Below are 27,981 nucleotides of genomic sequence, written 5' to 3'. Positions count from 1 at the left end.
ACTAAGAGATGTGAGGCCAGTGGGATGTGGCTATGTGGTTGGGAGACGTCCCCCTTGTTTGCCACTGGTCTCGCCTGTCAGAGCGCAGGCGGTGCAAGGCCGCAGGGTTCTGTTGTGTGTTGTGCTTGGAGTGTTGGGCTCCCGCCTTCCCAACCTGGGTGTCTTAGGGAAGGCTGAGTATCTCACCTTGGACTTCACACATCCAGGGATGAGTGCTCTACCGCTGCAGCGGGTGAAATGGATCCATACTGTTATGGGCCACCACGGGGATTGTCTCTCGGCTGTAGGCCGCCCGCGGTGTGCACGTGCCTGTGTTGCACCCACAGGAACTGTTAATGCACTAAAATTAATGAAAATGTAATGTGTTTGATAGAATGCATGTGACTGACGTATATGTGATTGATATGAATGCAAGTGTTATGTTTAAGCATGCTTCGCATGTGACTGATGTTGTGTTAGTGTGGCCATGTCGTACTCTAACTCGACATGACGATAGATGGGTTGATATTTGTTCTTTTATTTGAGCCTTACTTGAGAGGGTTTGGCATTTTCCTGGCTTGTTGCCATACTGCGAAGGCTGAGCCTTCAGTTGTTTTCTTTTTCAGGTTTTGGCGGACCCGGGGCAACAGGTTGAGCAGATGGCTTCACTCACGTCCTATTGGGGAGGTTTTGGGATTGTCGTTTGTAGTGCCGGCGCGTCATGTTTTGGTTTTATTGATGTCTTCTTCTTGTTAGGCATCAATGTTATGATTTTGGGGCATTTTGGTCATGCACATAGATGTGAATTTGTATGAAACAAAATGGTTATATAAATGAAAGTTCGCCCCATTGTTTTGAATTGCTTGGCTCATCGTCTTTTTGAATTGTTGGGTAGTCACTCCTCGATGCTTTATGTTTAGAAAAAAAAAAAGGGGGTTTGTGGGTTAAAAGGTCGGGGTGTGACAAGAAAGAACCGCATCACCCCAATATTGTTTCGGAAGATTCCTTTGAAACAAGAGAACCCTTGTGACATTGAGTAACTGGTGATTTTTCCTTTCAGCTACTCCATTTTGTGGAGGGGTATAGCTGCAGGACGTCTCATGATCAATCTCCCTTTTTCGAAAGAAATATTCAACAGCTTGGCATACATACTCACGAACATTATCAGACCGAAAGGTCTTAACAGAACTACCATATTGGTTCTCCACAAGAATGATGGTCTCTATGACATAAGGTACTTCACTACGATTTTTTAGCAGGTAAACAAAGGTACTCATTGAGTAATCATCTATAAAGGTTATAAAGTACTGACAACCACAACGAGTATTGATTCGCGAAGGCCCCCACACATCAGAATGAATCAGGATAAGAAGCTCTAACATGTTTAGCAAACTGACAAACATCACAAGATAACATAGATATGTCCAACCCAAAACATAAATCAGGAAATAACTATTTCAAAATCCCAAAAAAGGGACATCTCCAAGGCGTTCATGCCAATACAAAAATGACTGAAGACAATCTTCTTTCTTCTTCTCTGTCCTACTAACAGCTATCATGAGAGCATTGGCCACACGGATGGGAAGTCGATATAAGCCATCAAACACCAAACCAATCCCAATCTTTGTCTCTGTCACCAAGTCCTGCAAAACAATGTTATAAAAGCCGTAGCGTAACGCGTATCGGTCGGGCCGACCTATACGCCGTATCATAACGTATCGTAAACGTAGCGTAACGTATCGTAAACGTAGCATAACATATCGTAAAATTAATTTTTTAATTTTTAAAAATATTTAAAAATCAGAAAAAAATAGACAAAATCCTTAAAAATCTGAAAAAAATGAACAAAAAATCAGAAATCAAAAAAATAAAAAATGTATTCAAATATAAAAAAGATCATCATACATAAGGAACATTCATGTGTATACTATCAACAACACATTCAAAAATAAGAAATCAAATATTCAAATTAACATAATAAGCATTCATCACAATTTTAAACTTGAAAATTTTATAAAATTTTAGGACTTAGAGTCTTAAGACTTGGAGTTTTAGGACTTAGTTTACATCACAATTTTATAAGTTCAAACATACAGTTATCATCTTTCATGATTCAACGATGATATCTCCCAAATTGATGAATCCTCGGTTAATTTTTATGAAAACAGGCAAAATCACTCCCTCCTATGTCTATTGGAGTCTTTAAATACAACAAGAGAGAGAGGGAGGAGTGTTTAAACTTTTAAAAAATAAGGAATTTTATGTTTTCTCCTGTATCGTACGATACGGGGGTGTATCGCCCGTATCGTACGATACGGGCGATACGGGTATGATACGCACGCGTATCGTGCATCGAACACGTATCGTATAAGTTTCTTCGACCTATACGATACAGATAACATTGCTGCAAAACACAACGATTTGCAGAGAATATGAGTTCACAATTTAACTCCTTTGTAATCTTGCTAACAGATAAAAGATTCAAGAGAAGATGAGGAACATGTAAGGTGCCATGTACTAAGAATTTGTTTAACAGAGAAAGACTACATTTTCCTACCACAGAGGTAAAGGAACCATCAGCAAGAGAAACACGTTCCTTTCCTGATGAAAGCTTATATTCATGGAAGAGTTTTGGATTGTCGGTCATTTGGTGGGTAGCACCACTGTCAACAATCCATTCTCCCATACAAGAATTACCTTTTTCTCCAGATATGGCAAGAGCATAGTTAATCTTCGCATCATCTGAGGCTTCGGCCTGACCAACATCAATTTGACTCAAATACGCACAAAGCTCACGAATTTGTTCAGCAGAGATAGAGGCTTTGCCTCCACTAAGGTTCGTCGCATCAGAAACAGGCCTCTTCCCACTAGAAGACCTCCCTCTACTATTCTTCTTTTCAGGATGCAGATCCCAGCAAAACTCTACGGTGTGACCTAGTTTCTTGTAGTGTACATTTTCGAGGAGGTCGGGCAGCCCCCACAGAGGCACGACTAACCAAAGCTGACCTTTCATTATATGACATATGATCCCCCTTTCTTCCACTTATGACTAGACGCCTTTGCTCTTCTGCTTCAACAAGGGAGTAGACATCTTCAATACTAAATGATTCTTCTGAATTAAGAATTTGACTCCTTATATTCTCAAAGTCATCCTTCAATGCAGCTAAGAATAGGAATATTCTATTCTCCCATTCTTTGGCAACATGATATACCTGGTCTTGGGGACAATTCCAAGTATAATCCGAATAGTAGTCAAGATCCTCCCATTTGGATTTTAAAACTGCATAAAAGTCTGCAACAAATAGATCCCTTTGCCGAAGAGCATACACATCCTTCATCAGTTGATACACACAAACCTTCCTCTTCTTCTGGCCATACATTTGTTCTAAAATAATCCACATATCCCTCGCAGTATTCTTACGAAGAATGAGAGGTTGAATGTCAGAGGCTATAGAATTGACAATCTAAGTTTTCACTTGGTTGTCTTGAAGAAACCAAGTATCCCAAGCAAGTCGCAATAGGTTCAACTTTCCTCCCATTCACATAGGCAATCTGGCCTCAACCAGCAATCCCCATAGTGATGGCAGTGGACCATTGAAGGTAATTTTCTTTGGTGAGGTGAATGGTAATAACTTGAACAGGGATATTTTCAATTCTCGAGGCCCCAACATCAGCCTGATCAGTATTAATAATAGAGGAAGAGGATTCTGCCATGATTACAAACTAACACCGACGGCAACTCTGGACAACACCACCTCTGGCGGCGTTAAACAGAACACTAGCAACAGCAGAACTAGTGGTTGCAAAGAGCAGCGCAGCGATCCAGCAACAGAAGGACGCTGAAACTCACGGCGGCAGGGTCGGGCGGCCTGGGCAAAGCAGACGGAGAAGGGAAGCAAGCAGGCGACGACTCTAGGCGGCAGAGTAGAAGACGCCGGCAGGAGAGGGCGGTGCTGCCTAGCGGACAGTACCTGGCTGATGATCAAGGAGCAGACGACAGGCAATGATGGGAGACCAGTAGGCGACCGCAAGAGAGGCAGAGAGACGCTGGAGATGGCGCCGTGCGAGCCAGCGTCGAGGCGTCTGTGTAGCGGGCGATGTCGTTAGATCGAGACAGGAGGCGACGCACGGGACGTTGGAGCGACACGGGAGGCGATGCACGGGAGGCGACGTCGTTGGAGTGAAGGTAGGCGACGCACGGGAACAATCGGGCCAAAAACGAGAACTCCACCACAACAGTCAGCAGGAACGGGGCTGAACAGAACCAACTCGTCGGGCGATGGAGTAACGTCAGAACTTCACAGCGGTACAATCCTTTACCCAAACAATGTCACGGTCTAAAATGAACAGTAATCTCAAAACAACCTGACTCTGATACCATGTAGAAACGAAACAGAGAGAACACGATGTAACGTGGAAAACCCCTCAACGAGAGGGAAAAAAACCATGGGTGAGGAGGACTCGTGCCCCCTTGCAACCAGACACTCTTTCTCTTCAGATTTTCATTCCTAGAAAATTAGGGTTACACTGGTTAAGTAGGGCATAACCACACACTGGATTGGGTCCAGATCCAGACCAAGATACAAGACCCAAATACCGCATAAGTCAACAGTATCAATTGGGCAGTTCGTTTTTCTCGAGAAAATCTGGCAAAATAAAAAAAAGATGAAAATTTGCATTTTCTAATTTCTACTAATTTTATTACAAAAACATTAATAAAGATAAAAGTAATTATTCAAACATTAAAAGAAACATAAAAAAACACAAAAAAGTGATATTTTCTAACATATCTTTTTACCATTCTTCATTTTCTTTATTTTCCCGTTTTGTCATATTTGCATGAAAGAAGGTGATATGTGTAATAGTGAGTGGGACTAATCCTCCTAAGACTACCGTTATTCAGTGGTAATAAAATAAGTTGGTTACATCCTCGGACCAATACAAACACACATGTATACATAAAATAAATGGTGTTCACCAAGCTTTGGTGTGCACTTCTACATCCCAAACTAGTTTTATGGTATGGAGAGATTTACCAAATCCTACTTAAAAATCATATTTTGGATAATATCTTAATAAATTAAAATTTGATTTTCTAACCCATCAAAACTTGATACATTGGATGTTGCTTCCTTCTTCCACATTGAAGTGACGTGATTCCAAAGTAGATCATGTCCATTAAATTGCTTTGATGGTTTTACATATAATTCTGGTGGACGCATAAGCTATGTCCACAAGGGGTGGGTTGGCATCCGCTGGACCAGGGACCCAAGCTCGGGAGTGGGTCGGGTCAATACAGTGGTATCATATCAACACTCGGACCTGGGTCCCACATGCGCAGACACATGGGCCTTAAGAGGGGTGGATTGTCCCACCTTAAAAGTTTAATCTCGCATTGAAAATTGTGAGAGATCTTCAAAGGCTTATAAAGAGAGCTGTTAAAGTGGTTATTGTCCTGGTTTCTAGCCTTTCTCAGGCTGAAACCGAAACTGCTAGGGGCTGGGTTGGTAGCCGTTGGACCATAGGCCTAAACCCGAGAGTGGGTCTGGTCGTTACAGTTCTGGCAAACCTTACATACCCTTTAAAACACGACCTGTAATGCCAGAGATTCATGCTCTCTCTCCTCCATCATAAAGGGGTTTGCAGGGTTTCAGCATGCAGGATAAATATTTCCTATATATGTGTACTTTATGAGGAAAACTGCTGGTTAATCAATTGGAGAAAAAATAAACAAAAACACATGAACCAAATTAAACAACCTGAACAAATCTGAACAAGTGGCAAACTCAAAGAAAGAAAAGGGAAAAGAAAAAAAAATAACCACATGAACTAGGTGGAGTTGCCAATGGAATTAAAGAAACAAATTTCCAGAATTTGCAAATCTAGGTACCAAATAATGCAATATAGTCACCTCCCCAGTATAATTGCCAAAACAATTGTAAGTAGGATATTCTATAAACAGCACGAGACATGGACACCATCCTTGATGACTGATGGTCAAGGATAGTCATCTTACTATTTTAAAGGATTATTTGACATGTATCTGCACAATGATCTTTCATAGACAATTTTCAGTGGATGCCAGCATTTGTAGAGTTCCAGCACTGGAAAAGGTAATCAGTAAAACAAGCACTTCAAAAACCACATACATGTGTTTTCAAGTTATGCCTGCAGACTGGCAGTACAAACCATTCCCAGCATCGGCAAAAAATCTATATTGTCAATCATAATATTTAAGGCCTTTCAGTGTGGCTTTCCTTTCTACAATGTCACGCTGCAGATGCACATATAACATGTATCTTGGCAGTGTACCAAAGTTTAATTAGAAAACAAACCTTTGAGTCCAGTAACTGGCTCCTCCTTTCCTCTACTTTTGAACATATCTCTGCCAGTACTAGCAAAACTCCCTCAAAACGTCTGTTCTGCAACGATGCTCTTGGCAGAAAGTCGCAAATTTTCTCAACAGCAGTGACAGAAACTGATGCATTCTGCAGCTCCATACTACTGCTCATAAGTTCTTTTAATGCAAAGGGAGATTCGTCACCAGGCCGTCCAGGCTCCTCAATAAGCTGAGTTAGTATCAGTACCATCTTAATTTTCAGTTGTAGGTCATGCATATAACAAGGACATGCATGTCCAATAGCTATCAAACACACACAGGCAAGAAGCCTTGTACGAGGTGCTCTGTCCTTAATAAAGTCAACAACAGCATTCAAAGCTCTCCCATCTTCAAGGGAAATGAATCTAGAAACAGTCTCATAGTTGTTCTTTATGATAGCAGCTAAAGAATCCAAACTAGCATCCCTCTGGCTTGTAGAACCACTTAGTAAACTGACAATCCTCTGTAAAACACCTGCATTACATAATGCTTGTTGTTCGAAACTTGTCTCGCAAGATCTTGTAATGATACTACCTGCAAGTTCTGTCACATTTTCATTCTCACTATTCAAAAGAGAGAGCAGAAAACCCATATTTTCATCTTGAAACAAGTCATATTTCGGGGCCAATTTTGACTGAAAAATCATCCGTAAAGAGCGAGCAGCAGCATCAACAACCTAAAATCAAAGAACAAGATCAAATTGAAAACAATAAAAAGTAACTACTTTCATCTGCAAAACTTTATGATGAAGGCTAGAATTTTTATCTTCATGATAGAAGAACAGAAAATAGTTAATCCAAATTAAGCAACGGATAAGCAGCAAGTTCTTAAATGCATGCAACATAATCCTGCTTACTGGAAATCAAATTGCATTCCATCTTGGACCACATAAGTGTAGAGTTCTAGGACTGACGATGCATTAGCACAAACAAGAACCACCTCCATCAATTTGTTTCAAACAAGACAAGCATGTGATAGGATCTAGTGAATGGATTCCCGTGCAAGTTATTCATACTCAACTTGAGGCCTCTTTGTTAAAAGGACACAAGTGCACCATATATCATAAAAGACACACTTGTATATGTATCATGTAGCAGATAGTCATATATATTTGATATCAGCAAAAGCTACCAATGAAATAAACGACGGTTTTCATAAATCAGAATAAAGAGGAGCAAGTGTGCATACACACACACACACACACACACATATATATATATATATGTAATGCCCCAAGTATATCTGTGACCCTATATATATATATATATTTGGAGCATTAAACATGATTTTTTTTTTCTCAGGAAAATCTCAATAACCGAAAAAGGTTACAAACATAAAACACAAAATTATGAAATTTTGAGCCTTCTACTAATTTTATTACAGAAACATTGATCAAATCCAGAAAAGCTGTTAAATAAACATTATATATATATATATATATATATATATATATATATATATATTTTCTATAGCATGAAAAAAAAAGTGATATTTTCATTTTGGAGAATATTTCTAACTATCACTGTTTGTCCCCCTTTCTATTGTACTTTATTTTCTTGTTTTCATGTTTCTTTGAAAAAATCAATTATACTTGTGACTATAAGTTGTCAAAATTGAAAATAGGAAGAGGATCCTCAAACCCTTAAAGGGACTAATTAGAACTACCCATGACTAATTGGTCTGACTTTGTCTAAGTCAATTGATTATATGTGGAAAATTGGAAATAAATATAAAAAACATATACGTGTTGCAAAAAATGTACACATGTATTTATTTATAACTCAGGAATTAGCTGGCTCACCAACAACTAAGTTGATCAATTGGCTAGTCTGACCAACTAGTTACTGGTTTAAAAATCAGGTTATATATATATATGTTTCATTAAATATTTAATTAATAAAATTAGCACAATTAGTAACTTGAATTGAAATAAGAAACTCTCATTGTTTATACTTGACCAACCACAAACAGATTTATAGCAATAAAATGAAATAACAAACAAGCTTTGTAACAAAAAAAAATATTTATATTACTAAATTTTCAATAAATTAACGAACATAAAGAAAACATATAAAAGTAAAAAAAGCAGAAAAAGATGAAACCATCTCTCTCTCTCTCTTCCCCAATCCCTCCCCTCCCCACCAGGCAGCCGACAGCTGCCCTTGCTAATGTCTTCTTTCCAGTCACCAGGCCAGGGGCTTTTACTTCTTCTTCTTGTTGACTTTGCACCAGACAATATGGGTGCAGCATCCATGTGATACAGTGTCAAACTTAGCAAAGCCAATCTTCAATAGGTTTTGTGCTTCAATCTGATGGACCAAGAAAAGCCTAAGTTTGGAACTCTGCCAAACTCAAGGAAACCAACGGTAGGCCCCACTCTATTCATGTGCAGTTCTAGTTATATGAAGGTACAATTAATTAGAAGTATACCCAATTGCATCCTTCCAACATTTGTCAAGTGATGGTTGAGAGTGGGATCTTTCCTAAGCAAGCCTCTTGTAACTCTGGCCCATGTTTAGAGTGAAAATTTTTTTGGTAGTTGGTCTCTATACACAAAACCTTCCAGTCCAATCTGAAGAAGAAGGGAATTCAAAAGGTCATCATGGTTATCTATACCATTATGGTTAAGAGACATCTTGTACATACTCTGTTATTGCACATTGTGAGGAGATCATTACTTCAGCTTGGCTTGGTTTTGATTTGGACCTCCAATCCAGAAAATTGTACTTAAGTTAGTCTTGCTTGGCCCTTCAGAGTTGTCTAAAAAACACGGGAGACATGCTACAGTATTCATTGTGAGTATTGTTTAGTCAGAGCATTTGCCAAAAACACTAGTAGACACTGAAGTAGTGAAGGACTTCCCAGATGTCTTTTCAGAGGGAACACCAAAGAAGTTGCCCTTCAATACATAGGTACGTGTGAAAGAACTAAGCACTGTAATAAGCAACAATAACTCACAACATGCTCCATGCATCATCAGCTATGTCACACGGGTACTCCTCCTTAGGAGGAGTACCCGCACGATACCGGTACGGGTACCGGTACGACTATCGGTGCACCACTAATTCGGTCAACGCGGTACCGGGTACGGTCAACGTACCCGGGTTCAAATTGGTCCATTTTCGGACTCGGTCAACCTTGACCGAGTCCAAAGATGTCCAATTTTGAAATTAACGATTTTAAGTTTTTAACTTTTAAAACTAATATAACGTTAAATTGATCGAATGAAGCCCTAAACTCTCGACATCTTCTTCCTCCTACCCATTTCAGGAACGCTGCATTTGGGGCGACCGGCGACTTGGGTGGACGAACCGTGGTGACCGGCGACGGCGTTCGGTGACCGGCGACTTGGGTGGACGAACGGCGGCGACCAGCGACGACTGGTGGATGAACGGCAGCGACTGTGGACGGTATTAGCTTCGGTTTTGCCGATTTCTTCTATTTCCTGTCATTCTCCCTACCTCCTCTTCGTTCCTTCCCTCTCGATGGTTATGACTCTGTCTCCTCTTCATCGTTGATTATATGTTGTGCACCTCTTCATTTCTTAGATCTCGTAGTTACGTTTTTCATAATTTTTTCATCGTTGATCATGTGTTGTGCGCCTCATCAGTTTTTCATCATTTGTTCTCATATGCATCAGTTTTTCACATCATTTGTTCTTCTGTGCATGTTATTTACAGCATGTTCAATAGAAATTTTGTTTTTTTTTTTGTGCGTTATTTACAGCGTGTTCGATTTTGGGGAAGTCTTTGCCAAAGTTATTCTGTAAAAATCGTGACAGTTTGGGGAAGTTTAGTGACTGATTCTGTAAAAATCTTGACAGTTTAGGGAAGTTTAGTGACTGATGGTCATCGTATTTTTTTTGCGTGCGTCTTTGCAGCTCTTGTTAGGTGCTTTTCATATAAGTTGTAATGGCTGATAATGGAAAAGAAACAATGCCTACGAGTGGAAGTGGAAATATGGCAAGCAGCAATAGTAGTGTTAATACCACCACATTAGAATTGGATAATCCATCTCAGCCTCTTTGGTGGTATGTGAAAAAACTTGGAAAAGCACCAGGTGGCGGTGGGAATATAATATTTTCTTGCAATTTTTGTAATAAGACGTTCACTGTCTCTTATACACGTTGCAAGGCACATTTATTGCATATCCCATGTTTTGGAATTCGACCATGTGAAAAGTTAGCAAAGAATCGATGAAGCAGACCAAAAAAGAACACGATGCAGCTGAGACGAACAAATCTTCAGCCAAGTCAAGTGAACTATATGTTCCTCTTTATGCTATTGAAGAAGGTGAAGATGCTTCAAAGAAAAGAAAAATGAACATGGCAAGCAGGGATACCAAAAAATTAGAACAAGTATTCAAAACTATGGGAAAGGCATAGATGGATAGAAGAATCGAAAGGTTTTTTTTTTTTGCAAGTTCACTTCCTTTTAATATAGCCAGAAGTCCTTATTGGAAAGATGTTGTTACAGGTTTGGCTAATTGCAGTTTGAATGGTTATGTACCCCCGAGTTCAGAAAAGTTGAGAACAGTAATTCTTGTAGAAGAGAAGGCATCGAAAAATTATTAGAGAAGAAGAAATTTTCATGGAGACAATATGGAGTATCCATTGTTTCTGACGGGTGTACTGATATACAAAGATGACCACTAATCAATTTTATTGCTTATTCGCTTGATGGACCAATCTTCTTGAAATGTGTTGATGCATCTGGGGAGTATAAAGATGTTGAGTATTTAAAAAGTTATTTATAGAAGTCATCAAAGAAGTGGGTGAAGATAATGTTGTGCAAATTATTACTGATAATGCTCCAGTTTGCCAACGAGCAGGGATGAATTTGGCAAGTGATCCCAAGTATAGTCACATATTTTGGACTCCTTGTGTGGCACACAGTATAAATCTAGCACTTAAAAGTATTTGCAACCCATCAAAAGATGATACAAATGCTGGTATATTATGTTCTTGGATTGAGGAGCTTGAGCATGATGTCAGAAACATCAGAAATTTTGTTGTAAACCACAACAATGCTCTTGCTATATTAATAGGCATTCTGATTTGAAATTGTTGAAGGTAGCAGTGACTCGTTTTGCATCCATTATTGTAATGATAAAAAGAATAAAACAGGTGAAACATGCATTAACACTTATGGTGACTCACAATGATTGGGAGTTTTATCAGAGTGATGACATTGTGAAGGCTCAAAAAATTAAAAAATGTATTTTAGAAGATGAATAGTGGGATAAGATTTCATATTTTCTGCAGTTTACAAAGCCTATTTGGCAAATGTTGAGAGAAGTTGACAAAGAAGGGCCCATGCTTCATAGAGTTTATGATATGTGGGATAACATGATTGAAAAAATTCAAAACATCATTTTTAGACAGGAGAAGAAGAATGTTGCACTTGATGATTCTGAGTTTTTCGATCATGTGCATAAAATTTTAGTAAGAAGATGGAATAGAAGCAATAACCCTTTGCATTGTATGACACACTCTTTAAATCCCAAATATTATGGACAAACATGGTTGGCAGGAGGCACTGGTCGTGTTCCTCCTAATCGAGATCCAGAAATATCAAAAAATAGGGAGATATGTTTGGGAAGACTATATTATGATTCTCATCGGTTGAAGATAATAAATAGTGAGTTTGCGAGCTTCTCTGGTGGAAGAAGTGATTCAGTACAAGTTGCAATGGCAAGAGATGAAGAAGATCCTGTTAATTGGTGGTTATGTTTTGGAGCAGCGACATCAAATCTCCAGCAACTTGCATTGAAGTTATTATCTCAACCTGCAACCTCTTCATGTTGTGAAAGAAATTGGAGCACTTATTCTCAAATTCACAATATCAAGAGAAATAAGCTAACCAGTAAGCGAGCAGAAGATTTAGTTTATGTCCACTCCAACCTACGCTTACTTTCACGTACTTCAGATGCTTACAGGTATTTCTTTCTTTTTGTATCTTTGGTATATATACATAATTACATTTGTATATTATGTTGGTTGTTTAAAGTTAATATTAACTTAAAAGTTAAATCATATTTTGATTTTGTTGCAACTTGCAGTTCAGGATCATCCAAGTATTGGGATGTTAATCCAGAGGACATTGACGTGGACCTTGAAGGGTAACATGATTTGCATGCTCTTAATATGGACCTTACAGAACCTGTTGCTCCTTCTAATCTTGATGATGTGACTGAGGAGAATGAGATTCAAGAAAGCTGATGTATTTTCTATGTTAATTATGCGACTGAAGAGAATGAGAATCAAGAAAGTTGATGTATTTGAGAATCAAGACTGATAAATTTTGGATCATGATTTATAAATATGTTATTCTGTTTGTAATTTTTTTATATATATATGTGGGAATGTGTTATTCTGTTTGAAATTTTTTGACATATATATATATATATATATATATATATATATATATATATATATATATATGTGTGTGTGTGTGTGTGTGTGTGTGTGTGTGTGTGTGTGTGTGTGTGTGTACGGCCGTAACCCCGCACCCAAGTTTTTTGAAAATGGTCTGTACCCATACCCGCACCTGTACCCGTACCTATGTGACATAGATCGTCAGTAGAAAATAGACAGGTAATATAAAAAGATAAATAACAACATATTTGAGTTCATAAGGACGTATATGCATGGGAACAGACAAAATGGGCTGGCTACAATATCATGGAATGGTTCGATTAGAACAAGAATACTAGAATAGGATTTTTCATGGCTATGACAACATGGATGGGTTCCACTAGATCAACCATAGAATATTTTGCAAATTTATCCCATTTTTTCCCTTTCATTTTGCCTTCCAAGGATTAATAACTTTTTTTTCACTGATCTTACAAAAACTAATATAGCTTCATAAGAACGCATCCATAGCAAGTCTCTGCACTATCTATGCGTCTGTCCATGAATTTGCTCATATCCATGTAATTTCCACGCGTCAAGATTCACATGCAAGTGCTTAGAAACAGCTTGACAATATAAGATAGTTAATATTCTACCCAATTAAACAGGTACCTTAAATATACCTGCAATTTGCATAGACAATAAATATACCAAACCATGAATCAAAATAGAATGTGTTCAAACGTGAGGCCGTCAGTGGACTAAGCAAATGAGTTTTCTCCCTTCACCCCTTTTAGTAGTTTTATTACAAAAACATTGATCAAAAGCCAAAATAATTATAATTTACAATATTAAAAAAAACATCAAAAAATTGAACTATATACATTTGGAAAAACAAAGGGAAAAGATATTTCCGTTTTGCATTTTTTTAAAATATGGAAAAATTTTCTTGTTTTCATGTATTTTTGTGTCCTGAAAAAATGGCCAATATTTATCACAATTGTTGAAGCATGTAAAGATGGGTCTTGGGACTGGGTCTGGGTCCAGACCCGATCCAGCTTGTAACCCTTGTTGGGCCTTACTTAAAGACTTGTAACCCTAATTTCTGGAGCTAATGAAGTTTTAAGAGAGAGAGTGTCTGGCGTATTGGGCACCAGACCTCCTCACCCGTGGTTTTTTCTCCCTCTCGTTGAGTGTTTTCCACGTTACATCCTTGTTCGATCTTTATTTCTCGTGTTTCTACTATTTCAACAACAATGAATATATATAGATGTACATACAGTTATATGGCTAGTATGGCTACTAGAACATAAAAGTCATGCGATATAAAAACCCTGCAAGTAACTTTGCCAAAGCCCAACTACTCTGATAACACACACACACTCACTCTCTTGCATGCTATGTTGTTAAGGCCTCGCCTAGGCGTGGACTAAGTGTGAGTCCACAACCGGTCACCTAAGACCATCACTAGTGCCTAAACTGGCCTAGGCTCCAACACACCTAATCCATGAAAGAGTGAAAAGTCACATTCCCTTTCAATTAAAGTTTATTAATTGAGTATATATTGTTATGTACTTTATGTCGTATTGATTATGTATTTTTATGCATTGTTATGTTGATTATGATGTTATATGTATATTGTTATATTATATATGTATATAGTATATATTGTTAGTCACTTACTCTATTATATAGTATTGGGATACCTCATACCTGTTATATGTATACATTAGTATGGCTATGCCTTTCTTTAAGTGCAAATGGATTACAGCCTTCTTATGGATTTACATTCCTTCTTCTAGAGATTAGATCTAGTTTTTTTTTTCTTTTTCTTTTTTTTCTTTGTTTTTTTCTTGTATTAGAACACATTTAATGAGTAATGTTAAACTTCTTCTATTGATTTTGCATATTCAATGAAGTAAACAATTAAATTTTTTATTGTTTAAACTTTAAGTTGATTATGATTGTTATATTACTACTCTTCATCTTTCAAATATAAGTAATAGTTAATTAAAATAACTTGACAAACATAACTAAAAAAAATTAAAAAAAAAGGTCGCCTTTTTTGTTGAGGCCCGCCTAGGCACCTTGACAACATAGCTTGCATGATCTGTATAAATGTATCATCATGGCCCACTTAAGACTAGACGCTTAAATGATGTTTTTTGATGGAAATTATTATTCTTTTTATACTGAAATTCCCAGCCATTAGTTTCAATCCTGGTAAGAATCATTTTGTGATTATAGTCAATCAGTCTAGGTGCTCATTGTTATGAAGTCAACCATGTCAATCACATTAATATATATGATTACTTTCACTAAAAATGGATAGGAATACCTTTTTTCTAAAATAACAACTCTCTAAGAACCAGGCCACTTAATGCAGCCGCTCCTTACATAGACCCTGATGATCCCCAGCCAGCACGGCGAGGAGGACTGCATCATAGGAATGTTAAGGCTGCAGAAAAGGAAAAACTTAGACTTGAAAGCTCTTGACATAGATACTCCTAAAGTAGGATCACCATGTATTAAAGTCTTTGCAGTCCCTATACCTATATATATGGGTGTGCGTGTGTGTGTATCTGGGCCCTTCAGTGTGTGTGTGTGTGTATCTCTGTTGTGCGTGTCTTTGTTTTGATTGGACACGCACATATAAAATACGTAGAGACTCAGCGTAAGGGCGCATACATGAAAGCATGACAAAAAAGATGATTCATGAGCTAATCATAATATATTTTTGCAGATATTAATCACATGCAGTAGTACATGAAAACGCACGCAGATAAGCACACGAATTAGTTATTAATAGAAAAGTTATACACATTCCACACATGTACGCTTACATAAAACATTAATACGGATAAGCAAATTAGGGAACTTTCGGCATTCCCTTGCCAAAATAGACTATTGGGAGCGTAATTAGGGCAAATGGAGTAAAAGGAGATACGGTACGTCGGAGGGAGAAGGAGACAAAGACCTTCTGGTCGGGGTTGGACAGAGTGCGGATGAGGAGAGGGACGGCACCGCTGTCAAGGACTGCGGTAACACCGGAGTCGACGCCGCAGGTGAAGCTGCCGATGGTGGCAGCTGACTGCACGAGAAGCGGGGCGTCAAGGGAGTCGCTGGCGAGGATCTCCGCCACGCGGGGAACGGCGCCAAGCTTGATGTAGGAGAGCTTCTTGGTCCTGTTGCCGATGATCTGGTTCTTCAGCTCCCGAAGAGCCTTCAGGCGAGAATTCCGATCTCCGGAGCTTAGCCGCGCTATCAGCTCCTCCGGCTGGCTCCCACCGTACGACGGCGACGGCGCGGCCGACGCCGGCATCCTCCCTGTTGAATTCTGGCGGTGTTTCCAGGAGCAGCCGGTTTGGGGAAGAGAACAGACTGGGAGAGAGTCTATATATATATATATATTCCTGTTTCTGTCTTATATCTGTCTTCCGTGGGCTTGCACGGGGTTGACTGCAGAATAGTCCCTATATAGCGGCAGCATAGCCAGCCGCGTTTATTTCTTCGATGGGCTGTTCAATCTTTCGTCCGTTTAGAATGGGTAGAGTTGTGGAAGGCATTCGCAGAAGCCCCGCATTTTTTCCATGACCAAAACTGAACCACTAGGACATGGGATAGACTTTTGGTAGATGAGAATTTCATTGCCGATGTAAAAATTTAAAATGTTACTTAATTTTTTCTTGGGTCCCATCCCATCAGGGGCGGAGCCAATCGGGCCGGCATACCCGTGGCCTCCTCTATTCTTTTTAAATTTAATTTGCATATATAGTTTTAAAAATTTTATGTACTTGAAAAAAATTGAAAAAAAAATAATAATTTCATGGTTAAAATTTTGAAACTATAATTTGAACCCTTTATGCAAAATTTTTAGTTGTGCCCTGCATCTCATAGAGGTTGACACCCATGCTTTTCAATGCAATAACCGATCATCGCCTTCCAGGCTTGAGCGTGTGTGCCAAAACCCTTAAAGGCTACCCAGTAGATTCTCTAATCTCCATGAACCTCGCCACCCACCCTAGTGTGTTGAAAGAAACCCATGATTGACAGGGACCAATTTCATTACTTGGCGGAGGGGTGAGATTAGATTTTTTTTTATTCTAATATTTAATTTTCATTTGATTCTATGATTCAAAATATTTGAGGTTCTGAAGTAAAAGGGAAACTAGACACTAGCTGAATCTTTTAACAAAAGCTTCATGTAATCTTCATGGCAAGCTCGACACAGGCTTTAAGGCTCAAAAGTCAAAACCAAACACAACGCTTCCACAGGTGGCCAGGTTTGATTAGTTCATGACGTTAGTCCTGCATCTTATAATTTTCGTGATCGAGTATATGGTTCCACCTTTTAGAAATCGCCATTAAAGATGTTAACATGTTGAGTTTCACAAGGAACTGACTTGTAGCCTGGGGAAAGGGATGATTCAATGATCAAGACAGGAACTTCTGTAAAATTGTATTTGTTGGTTTACATATTTTTCTTTTGTGGATAAGTTTTTCTCTAAAAAAAAACTTGTCCATGGTGTGATTATCCAAAAAAGACTTTTACCATCGTGAAGCTATTTTGTATTTGTAAGTGATTACTTATTTGTTAAATGAATAAGAAACAATTTCAGCCTTTAATCTTTTTCATATCAGCACTTGAAATAAAAACAAGAAGAAAAACATATTTCTCCTTGTTTTTCTATCAACTGCTGATATGAAAAAGTTCAAAGGCTGATACGTTCCTCATCAGTCTCTTTTTCCTCTTTATGATCTGCCAATTTTAGGATGAAGATGATGGTCATGACCAATATATTAATTAATAAGGTGAAAGGAGTAAGTGAGAGAGTAAGAAAAACCAATCGTTCTCTCTCTCTCTCTCCCTATATATATATATATATATATATAACCTGACTCAATCGTGGTTAGTCCATGTGAACCACTAGCAGACCCACCGCAATGTTCCTGAGGCCGCCCACATGCTGTGTCTTCGATCCTAAGCCGCCAAAAGTATGGAAGTCAGCGCCCTTTGTAGGAGAAGGGTTGAAACGAAGTTGGGGAAAGTATTGGTCTAACATGTAAACCATTTCTACGAAGAGCAGATATATATCGATATATTTAAAAAAAGCTTCATGTAATCTTCAAGACCAGCAATTGATTCAAGATTTAAGGCTCAAAGAAGATATATGTCGATAGTTCGAGACTATATGTAAGCTGATTATCAAGCAATACAATAGAAGCTGAAGTTGTTCATGATCTAATTATTAAAAAGAAATGGGGAGTTGAAAAGTGAAAACTGGTGAAAGGGTATGTCCAGGCCATGTTGTCCTCCCCACGCAAGTCGGTTTGATTGTTTAGCATGTGACAATATGTGGACGACTTTGTAAATGCGAAAAAAGAAGGGGTGTCAGCTTGACAAATTAACAGGTTGCTCAATGTTGTAAAGTGGAGGAAGCCATTAATCTATGGTTCGATTTTGGTACAGTACGTGGGAGTACTGATAACAACATGAGATTGGAAGTTGCTTTCATATTTCTGCTAGTCACTAGAACAAAAGGGAGGAAGAGATGGGGGATATACACCCAAGAAGCTGAAGCCCCTCCCTGTTTCTCCCCACCCCCAGGATCCAGGGCTTGCTTCAGGACTTGGATAAGGAGCAAGACACCCGTTATGTAACATACTACTTCTTGGCATAAAAAACGGATTATGAATTACAGTTTTAGTCTTAGAAGTTCCTAAATCCTACTAAGTTTCTGTGTCAGTATTGCTAAGACATTACATCAGAATTTGGAACTAATAATACATGTAAAAAATATACGACGTAGTCTTGAAGCGCACCGAAAGAAAAATGGATGTCCGATGGTTAAGGAATTCGCAGTCAATAGCCCAAGAACCAGTGAGACCGGGGTATTATGGTGATTGGTTAATGGCAAGCTTGTAATTTTCAGCCATGACCATGGATAGATTAATAATTAGCTAATTGAGATTAAATACGTTAATCATGTTCAAGTTTATCTAATGACGGTTTAATAAACAAAGATTAGTTACTGAGTTAAACCAAAATTGAAACTAATCATTTAAATCTAATTAATTGAACAAACCTCCTCAAAATATATTATCATTTTCTCAAAACCTCCTGAATATATGATATAATATAATAAGTAGTAAAAAGGTAAAAACTTTTGGCTACAAATAGGGGTTGCCACCCCCTTTCCCTTTGGGATGCAACGTGAGGTAGAAGAGGAAGAGAGAGAAGAGAAAGAAAAGAGAGGAGAAAAAAAGAGAAGAAAAGAAAAAGAGAGACGAGGAGAAAAGAGAGAACAGGGAGAATAGGAGAAAGAAAGAGAAAGGAGAGAGAGAGGAGAGAGAAAATGTTCGGCAGTGAAGAAAATTGTGTTGATGATATAAACTAGTAATTGAGTTCCAAGAGTAAGTTGTTTAATGATAAAATTGTGCCATAGTTTTGGGAGGAATATGATTGATAATAATAGTCAGGTAGTGATGATAGATGTGAAAGTATGCTCTTGCATTGAATTGATTGAACATGATGATTATTTATTTACTTTACTCAATGTTTGCTCATAACCTGAGTTATCATTTTGATGTGGGTAACGACCTAGGGTCGGTTTTATATTTTCATGTTGATGGTATAAGAGGAAAGTCCGAGAGCGGCATAGTATACAGGAAATGAAAAGTCTGAGATCGAAGGTGGGTGGGTGGCACAGGGATCCGAAGACCCGTGGGCCGACCCTTTCCTAAATGCAGGAATTGATAAAGTACTCCTTCCTCAGGCTACTTTGAGGAAATGAGAGTGGGATGCAGTTATTGCAATAATATAGTTAAGCTCAATGAAATGAGTCATGGCAGTGCTTACCCCAAATTATAACTATATTCTCGATGACTCAGTGTTTGAGGCCGTAAGTTGCACAATGGTTCACCCTAAATATGTCGATGAAATGGGTGGCATCACATGATCGTACTCATGGGTGTGTGTGTGTGTGTATGCATCATAAAACTTAGTGAACCTTTTGAACTACAGTTTACTAGTGCTGGAATGACCTTGCTTCGAGTAATGGTATTCACTCATTATTCTTTTAATAATCAATACAATACATAAACTTTATACTTAGATGATATATCATAGATTTCATTATGATTTTCATTGTACTTAGTGGTTGTGCTTATGCTACGACTATCTGCCTGCATTGGCTCCTTACTATGTAATAGATGATGCTCGTTGATCAGGTGGCTAAAAGGATGGGGGATTGCTGAGAAGTAATGCGACAATGTCATATACATTTCCCATAGTTGTACAACTTTATGGTTTTTGAGACTAACACTTGAGAGCCTTGACTCTCCAACATATGTATAAAATAATGTTTTTATTCATTGGTATTTTTCATTAGCAACATTAACTACTAGGACTGATCATGCCTTGCGTCTAATTATGCAGGCAGGTTATCTATGTGCATTAGATAGATCAGGCCTACACCAACTATGTAGGGGTGTGATGTTATGCTTCTGCTCTCTCTCTCTCTCTCTCTCTCTCTCTCTCTCTCTCTCTCTCTCTCTCTCTCTCTCTCTCTCTCTCTCTCTCTCTCTCTCTCTATATATATATATATATATATATATATATATATATATATATATATATCAAAGTTAACCCATTCTTTTTTTAGATCAGCCTTCGACCACAACATCATTTGGCAGGTGAATACCACATAAAAGTTATTGTTATGATACTGAGAAATTAATTAGGATTTTCTTTAAATAAAATAAGTTGAATGGTTATTTAATTAAGAAATAAAAATTTGTGCATTATAGAAAGTAAAACCTTAATTTACGGAAGAATGTCTCAGTATACTAGGCAAAGGTCTCGACAAGATGTTGCAGGAATTGGTAATGGTTTGGAAAGAGACATGTGCCATCTGCCAGGAGACAAGGTTGATCTCATGGAAATTCTATGGACAATTTTTAGGTCTATGCAAACCTTGCTCCAAGCAAACATTCAGTCAGCAGATTTGGCTTCACCATCAAAGCTGACTATGGTACAACAAATAGTTAATAGCAACCAACACAAAACAAGCAATTTATGAATTTGAATGCGCCGAAATTTATAGGAGGTACAGACACAATGGATGCCAAAGAGTGGCTACGTGAAATCGAAGAAGCATTCGAGCTGGCGGATGTACCAACTATCCTCAAACCCAAGTTTAGCGCCTGCATACTTGGCGGAGATGCCCAAAGCTTGTCGAAAACTATTAAACATATAAAGTTTGACAGTCAGGCAGTAACTTGGGAACAATTTGGGCAGAATTTCACATAAAAATATATTCTTGATCAAGTCATGGAGAGGCAGACAAAGAATTCTTGACCTAGATCAACGTGGAAGAACTCTTGAAGAGTATATTTGCGAGTTCTATCATATGTAAAAGTACTGTTTGAATACATACATTAATGACAAGGCTAGAGTAAATAAATTTATCAGAGCACTAAATGATAGTTTGAGGTTGAGAATGGTGGGAACAAGTTCTGTAGACCTAACACAGGCAATTGAGACAGTGACTCAGATACAAGAGACTCTGAGTCAAATTCAAGGTTAAGAAAAAAGGAAGTTTTATGGGTCTGAATCATCACCTCAAGCCCCAACTAAGAAACATTTTGTGCCTAAGTACAACCATTTTCATCGCCCTCATTGTGTAAACTCTTCTGCCAAAACAAGCCTAATCATCAAGAATGTCAATTTGGCCACCGACTACCTTTTGAGAGACATGACCCTACACTCATAGGGGCATGTTTGAATTGTGGTGAACAACGACATTTTGCTAGAAAATGTCCTAAGAGACAAGGATTTCCACCACGAGGACCACCTCAAATCAGACCTACTCATTCAGCAAACTTTCAAACTAAACTCCAAACAAGAAGGTACCAGGATAGGTGTATACTACAACAATTGAGAATCTTCGAAATCCAAATCTTGTCGAAGGTGTCCTACTTATACACTCATTTTTGGCATGTGTTTTTTTATTTATTTTGAAGCTTCCCTTTCTTTCATATCTAGATCGTTGTCACTGTGCTTAAATATCCCAACAGTACGTGCTCCATATGAACTTAGAGTGTCCAGTGCTATTGGACCTCATGATTGTTGTACACAGTATTTGCCTGATATTGGGATAGAAATTTTAGGAAATATACTTCCTGCAAACTGATAATCATTGATCTTGAAGGATTTTACATAATCTTAGGCATGGACTGGATGAGTGAGCTTGATGCGTTCATTGACTGTCATAGAAAAAAGATTAATATACAGGCCAATAGCTTTTACCCTATAGTATTCGAAGCATAAACTCATGAATGCACATCAAAAATAACAATAACCAACTTGTGGATGCAAGAAAAAAAAAGGTTACGACATACCCTATCTTATCCGTGTGACTGCAGAGAAAACTGAAACACCAAAGATAGACCACATTCCAATGGTTTGGGAGTTTGGAGATGTATTTCTAAAAGATCTCTCAGAATTACTATCAATGCGAGAGATTGAGTTAAATATTGATTTGGTACTCGGTACTGCTTTGATTTCAAAAGCACCCTATAGAATGGCATCGACTGAACTAGAATAATTAAAGAAACAGTTGCAAGAGTTCATCAATAGAAGAATTATTCAGCTGAGTGTATCATCTTGGGTTGCACTGTACTATTTGTTAAAAAATAGGATGAGTCAATTTAGTTATATATTAATTATCAAATGCTAAATCAAGTGACCATTAAGAACAAGTCACCCCTTCCCAGAATTGAAGATTTGTTGGATGACTGAAGAATGCCCATGTGTTATCCACCTTAGATCAGGGTATCACCAATTAAGAATTAAGGAAGATGATATCCATAAGACTGCTTTTAGAACATGGCACAAACATTATGAGTTTCATCTTCTACTTTTTGGTTTGACTAATGCACCAGCTGTCTTCATGGATTTAATGAATAGAGTGTTTAAGAAATTTCTTGATCAGTTTGTTATTGTGTTTATCGATGATGTTTAATTCATTCATCCACCCAAGAAGAACACAAGAAACACTTGAGAAAAGTGTTGAGTATTCTTCGACAACATAAGTTATATGCAAAATTCTCAAAGTGTGACTTTTGGTTATCCAAGATAAGCTTCTTAGGGCACATCATTTCTGGTGAAGGTATTGTTGTGGATCCAACTAAAATTGAGGCAGTTCATAATTGGAAGACTCCTACTAATGTTCCTGAAGTGAGAGCCTTCTTTGGATTGGATTGGCTGGTTACTACAAGAGATTTATACACGATTTTCCCAAAATCACCTATAGTTTTTGAACAAATGCACAATGGCATGGAGAGATGTTCACAACTTTACAGTCTCATGACCTCGTAATGATTCTTGTAGTTTTGTTTCTCTATTTATTTCTTCCACAACATAATTTTGTGTACTACTATTCATTTTTTCACGACTTCTTGTCGTTTGTGCCTAACGAAGAGAAGGACGATGAGTTGTCTTGATGATTTCTTGAAAGTATGTCAACTCTCTACCTATGCAGTCGATTGGCTTCTCCACCAAAGTGGAAATGATTGATGACAAATATACTTGATGTCAACAATCTATGAGGTAGAAAATGGATGTGTTGATTTGATGACCCATTCTTTGCAATGCAAGAAGACCATGTAATGAAGGATGACATGCTATTTGAAACCCAGCCCTTGCAATGGAAGAAGACATGCAAGCTTGCTCTAGAATCTTTCAAAAGGTATTGCAGTGTGTCCATTCCTTTGCTCATGGGTAATGTGGGAATACATCACTTAGGTAGTGTCTGATAGCCTTGGATCTTAGATCCAAGATTGCACTAAAGGGTGCGGTTTGTAAAACCCTGAGTTTAAACTACTGATGATCTTAGTAGCATGAATCCCAAACCTACTTTACATGTAAAAAAAACCATGGATTTAGGATTGGAAGGGGTAGGGGTCAGACCTTAAATCCAGGGATTTGAGATCTTGGTGATCACAAATTATCGAGAATCTCAGATTCATGGTGAAACAAACACACCCTTAGAGTTAGAGACATGTCATGGACCCAACAGTCCACCCCATCCCCACACTAAAACATGAGTTTGTGTTAAGGGGACAAACAATAATCCAGTGTGTTTGTTGGAGGTTAGTCATGAAGGCCTTTTCTGCTTCTCTATTTGTATGGTTAGGAATTATTCAAATTATTTTTCTCTTTTTAATATTCTTTTTAATTTTTTAGATGTCTGATATTTTATTAGTTAGCATAGGTGGTATATGGGGATCAATCTTTTTGTAGAAATATTGACTAACTTTGAGGTTTTCAACCTTAGGTATTTATTTTTATTTATTTAGAAAGTTCCAATTGAGACCAATAAATACGAGAGCTTAATAAAACCATTTATTATTTTTTATAAGGACTTGGCTATGGCACAAGTTTGAGTTGCATGCGCAGTTCGGTGCACACAACAAACATACGCTGCTCGGTGCACGCAACAAGAATATGCCAAAAGAAAAAAGGAGACATTTTAGAAATTATTGAACAAAAGTCCTTTTGAGTCTTCATTGTTTTCGATTTCATTTTTTTGTCTTCGCAAAAAATTCCTTTTTTCCGTCAAACAGAGGCATTTTCATCATTACCGATATTGACACGAAATTTTCATGCACCAATACGGCATACATAACCAAGTACTCTCATTGTCCAAGTGGAGGAATACCATGATCACCTAACAGCTGAGCTCTCTAGAGCGAACAAGTCCGCATGGATGCGATGTTGGGAAATCAAAATCGCTCTCCCCATTGTTGACCCAATCTTTGTTTAGACTGTCATCCAAGGCATACTAACCATGCAACAGAACACACAAAGCAGCACTAAAGCAGCGAGTTTACATTCCATTGAAGAAATATAGTTGCTGTGACAGGGAAAATAGAGAAGAACATAATATCAAATTCCCCTAATTATCGACCTATCACATCTGGTTGACTTGCCTCTGGGATCGTCTTACTCTGATAATTTTACACCTTGTCCATCCTCCATTCTGAGGCCTATAGAGCCTGGTTACTGAGAAATAGAACTGAAACCCAATTTCTTTTTATTTGGTTCTTTGTGTTGGAAGACCATTTCCTAACTAACTTGCATGAACACTCATTCTCCAAAAGTGAGACTGTTGAAATATATATATATATATATATATATATATATATATATATATATATATATATATTCAATTTCTTTGTTGCTGCCTTTTTAAAGTTAACCTGTCCATTTACCTATTCAGTTTGTCTAGCATTGCTTTTTACAAGTTAACCTATCTAATCTGCCTATCACGGGCCGACTCCTTCGGACCGTGCGACGCGGCAAACTCTCACCAGTAAGCCGCAAGCCTTCGCCTCATTCAAGTGGGCGCAAATCATTTGAACGTCTTTTCAAAAACAAAGACACAAAATACACAAAGAGTGTGGAAAGAAAACCCGCAATATATTCACTTAAATAGTTGAGTACATCACGAGGAAAAGCAAGTAAACTTTTACACTTTACTTACAAAGGATGGCCGAAGCCTTTCACAGAATTCCCATGCCGACCATCCAAAACAAAGAATCTCAATCTTACACTTGGGGCCGTTTTGAGAGGGTGCTTCGACACAGGTGAACATTCGAGCTTACACCAAGACTCAACATAAATAAAGCAAATATAGCAAAAACAAAGGATGACTATACAGACACGACACAAAGGAACAAGCTTCCCCCTTCAAATCAAGCGCCGTCCTCGGTGCTAGCGGCTTCATGGTAGACCCTGACTTCTTCTAGATGACTTTACTTCAAACGGAAGGCATACTCCCATGTTGGCAGGTCTTCGTCTACCCACCTGACCAAGTATCACTTTGGTTCATCAAGGTAGTTAATTTTGTGTCGAAGGATCTGGTCTAACTGTCGATCAGTGGCCTTCTGGGTCGAAGGAGCTCGTTGCAAGATCGGTTCTCACCGCGACTGGCTTCTCTCCAGGTTTTCAGCATCTGCATAGAAGGGCTTGAGGTTGCAGACGTGAAACACTGAATGCACCTTGAAGTCTAGTGGCAGATCTAACTTGTATGCCAGCTTCTCAATCCTCTTGACCACAGTAAATGGCCCTTCATACTTTCGGATCAGTGATCGGTGTCATCCACGGAAGATACCCGAACGGTATGCATAAAGCTTGACGAGAACTTGGTCTCCCACTCGAAACTCGGCAGATCTCCGATTCTTGTCAGCCCATTTATTCATCTTCTTGGTGGCCTTGTGCAAGAATGTCTTCGCTATCTCCATCTGTTCTTGCCAGTCTCTGACGAACTGGTAGGCGAAGTTGGGTCTTCCCTTCTCCTGAGCAGCAACAGTGTGAGACATCAACGATTGTTCTTCCATGGCTACTTTGAAGGGGTTGTGGCCTGAAGACTCGCTCTTCTACAGGTTGTAACAGAATTGGGCCACATCGAGCAACTTTGCCCACTTTTTCTGGTTGACGTTGACAAAGTGACGCAGGTACTGTTCCAACAAGGCATTGATGTGTTCGGTCTGGCCATCAGTCTGCGGGTGGAAGCTTGTGGAAAACAACAAGTCTGAGCCAAGCAACCGAAACACTTCACGCCAAAACTTGCTCATGAAGCGAGCATCGCGATCACTCACAATACTCTTCGGGACGCTTCAGTACTTCACAATGTTCTTCACAAACATCTCCGCCGTTTTCTCTGTTGGGCTCTCCATCATAGTTGGGATGAACGTGGCATACTAAGAAAACTTGTCCACAACAACAAAGATAGAGCTGTAGCTATCAACTCTGGGTAGACTCACAATGAAGTCCATGGAGATGCTCTCCCATGGATGCTCCGAAATAGGAAGAGGCTCAAGCAGGCCGGCATGCTTCTGATTACTCCCTTTGTCCTGCTGGCAGATGAGACAAGTCTTTACATATGTCTCCACGTCGTCGCGCATGTGGGGCCAATAATACCCACGTTCGAGAAGGGCCAGAATAAGCCTGGGCATCGGGCCGGGCCGACTCCCGCCCTCCGCTCTCCGTCTCCCTCTTCGCTCCACTTCCCTTCTTCCTCTCCCTCTCCCCCTCTCCCTCTCCCTCTCCGCTTCCCCTCTCCCTCTCCCTCTCTGCTCCCGCTCCCCCTCTCCCTCTCTCTCCTCCTCCATCTCCCTCTCCCTCGCCCTCTGTCTCCCTCGCCGCTCCCCCTCCTCCTCCGTCTCCCTCCCCCTCCTCTTCAGTCTCCTCTCCCCCTCCCTCCTCTGTCTTCCTCCCCCTCCCCCTCCTCCTCCATCGGAGGGCGGGCCGAGCCAGGTCTCGGGCTATCGGGTTGGGCCCGGGCTGGGCTGGCCCGGCCCGATGCCCAGGCCTAGGCCAGAGTCCGCTCTTGGCCTGGATGGCCAACCCAAAGCGTATCATGGCACTCCCTTGTTAGCTCCCGCCAGAGATTGCCCCACTTCGGCACGAAAACACGTCCGCCCTTGGTGAGGAGCAACCCGTCTCGTAGTCAGAACCTTCGAGTCTTTTCCATTTCAGCCAAGGCAACCAAGTGTTGGGCCGCTGAGTCTTGCCGCATCCCTTCACGAACTCGCTTGATGAGCGCACCCTCCAATTGGGCTTTGGAGGTCCCCGCTCGAGAGGCTACAAGTTCTGCCTTCCGACTCAACGTATTCACTACCACGTTAGTCTTACCAACCTTGTACTCCAAAGTGAAATCTAACTCCTCCAAGAATTCATGCCAAGGAGCCTGCTTCATAGTTAACTTCTTATGGGTCTTGAAGTAGCTGGTGGCGACATTATCTGTCTTGACAACAAACTCTGCCCCCAGTAGATAGTGCCTCCATATGCGCAAGTAATGCATAATGGCAATCATCTCCCGTTCATGCACTTTGTAGCGCTTCTCAGGGTCCTTCAACTTCTGACTCTCATAGGCAATCAGATGACCGTCCTGCATTAGTACTGCACCAATGGCAAAATCTGAGGCGTCTGTGTGTACTTCGAAGGGCTTCGAATGATCTGGCAATCTGAGAACGGGCTCTTGTACAAGGGCACGCTTCAGACATTCAAAGGCATCTTAGGCAGACTGAGTCCAAATCCATAATCTGTTCTTTTTGAGCCAGTCAGTGAGAGGCACCAAAATCAAGGAATACCCCGTGATGAACTGCCGATAGTAATTAGCTAATCCAAGGAAGGACCACAATTCAGACACATTTGAGGGTGGCTTCCAATCTTGAACAGCCTTCACTTTTTCCAGATCCA

At 39.3% G+C, this 27,981-nt stretch overlaps 1 protein-coding gene across 3 annotated transcripts in view; it reads right to left on the bottom strand.

Annotated features, from left to right (window-relative positions):
* The window catches only part of LOC116255966 (uncharacterized), an 80,399-nt gene extending 64,228 nt beyond the window's left edge, over positions 1-16,171 (bottom strand). The window contains exons 1-2 of one of the 3 annotated variants that reach the window (XR_007573511.1): positions 15,691-16,171; positions 6,315-7,034 (exon numbers count right to left, since the gene is read on the bottom strand). Coding sequence is in view for 2 of the 3 variants with exons in the window: in XM_031632061.2 (XP_031487921.1) it covers positions 6,315-7,034; positions 15,691-16,035 (1,065 nt within the window). In the remaining variant the exon portion in view is untranslated. The remainder of the gene's footprint in view (positions 1-6,314; positions 7,035-15,690) is intronic. The other 2 variants (XM_031632061.2, XM_031632060.2) reach the window with 2 other exon arrangements.
* Between the last annotated feature and the right edge of the window lie 11,810 nt (positions 16,172-27,981).

The sequence above is a fragment of the Nymphaea colorata genome, chromosome 6 (assembly GCF_008831285.2).
Source record: "Nymphaea colorata isolate Beijing-Zhang1983 chromosome 6, ASM883128v2, whole genome shotgun sequence".
In the NCBI taxonomy this organism is placed as follows: domain Eukaryota; kingdom Viridiplantae; phylum Streptophyta; class Magnoliopsida; order Nymphaeales; family Nymphaeaceae; genus Nymphaea; species Nymphaea colorata.
This window is presented reverse-complemented; position numbering and strand designations above follow the sequence as displayed.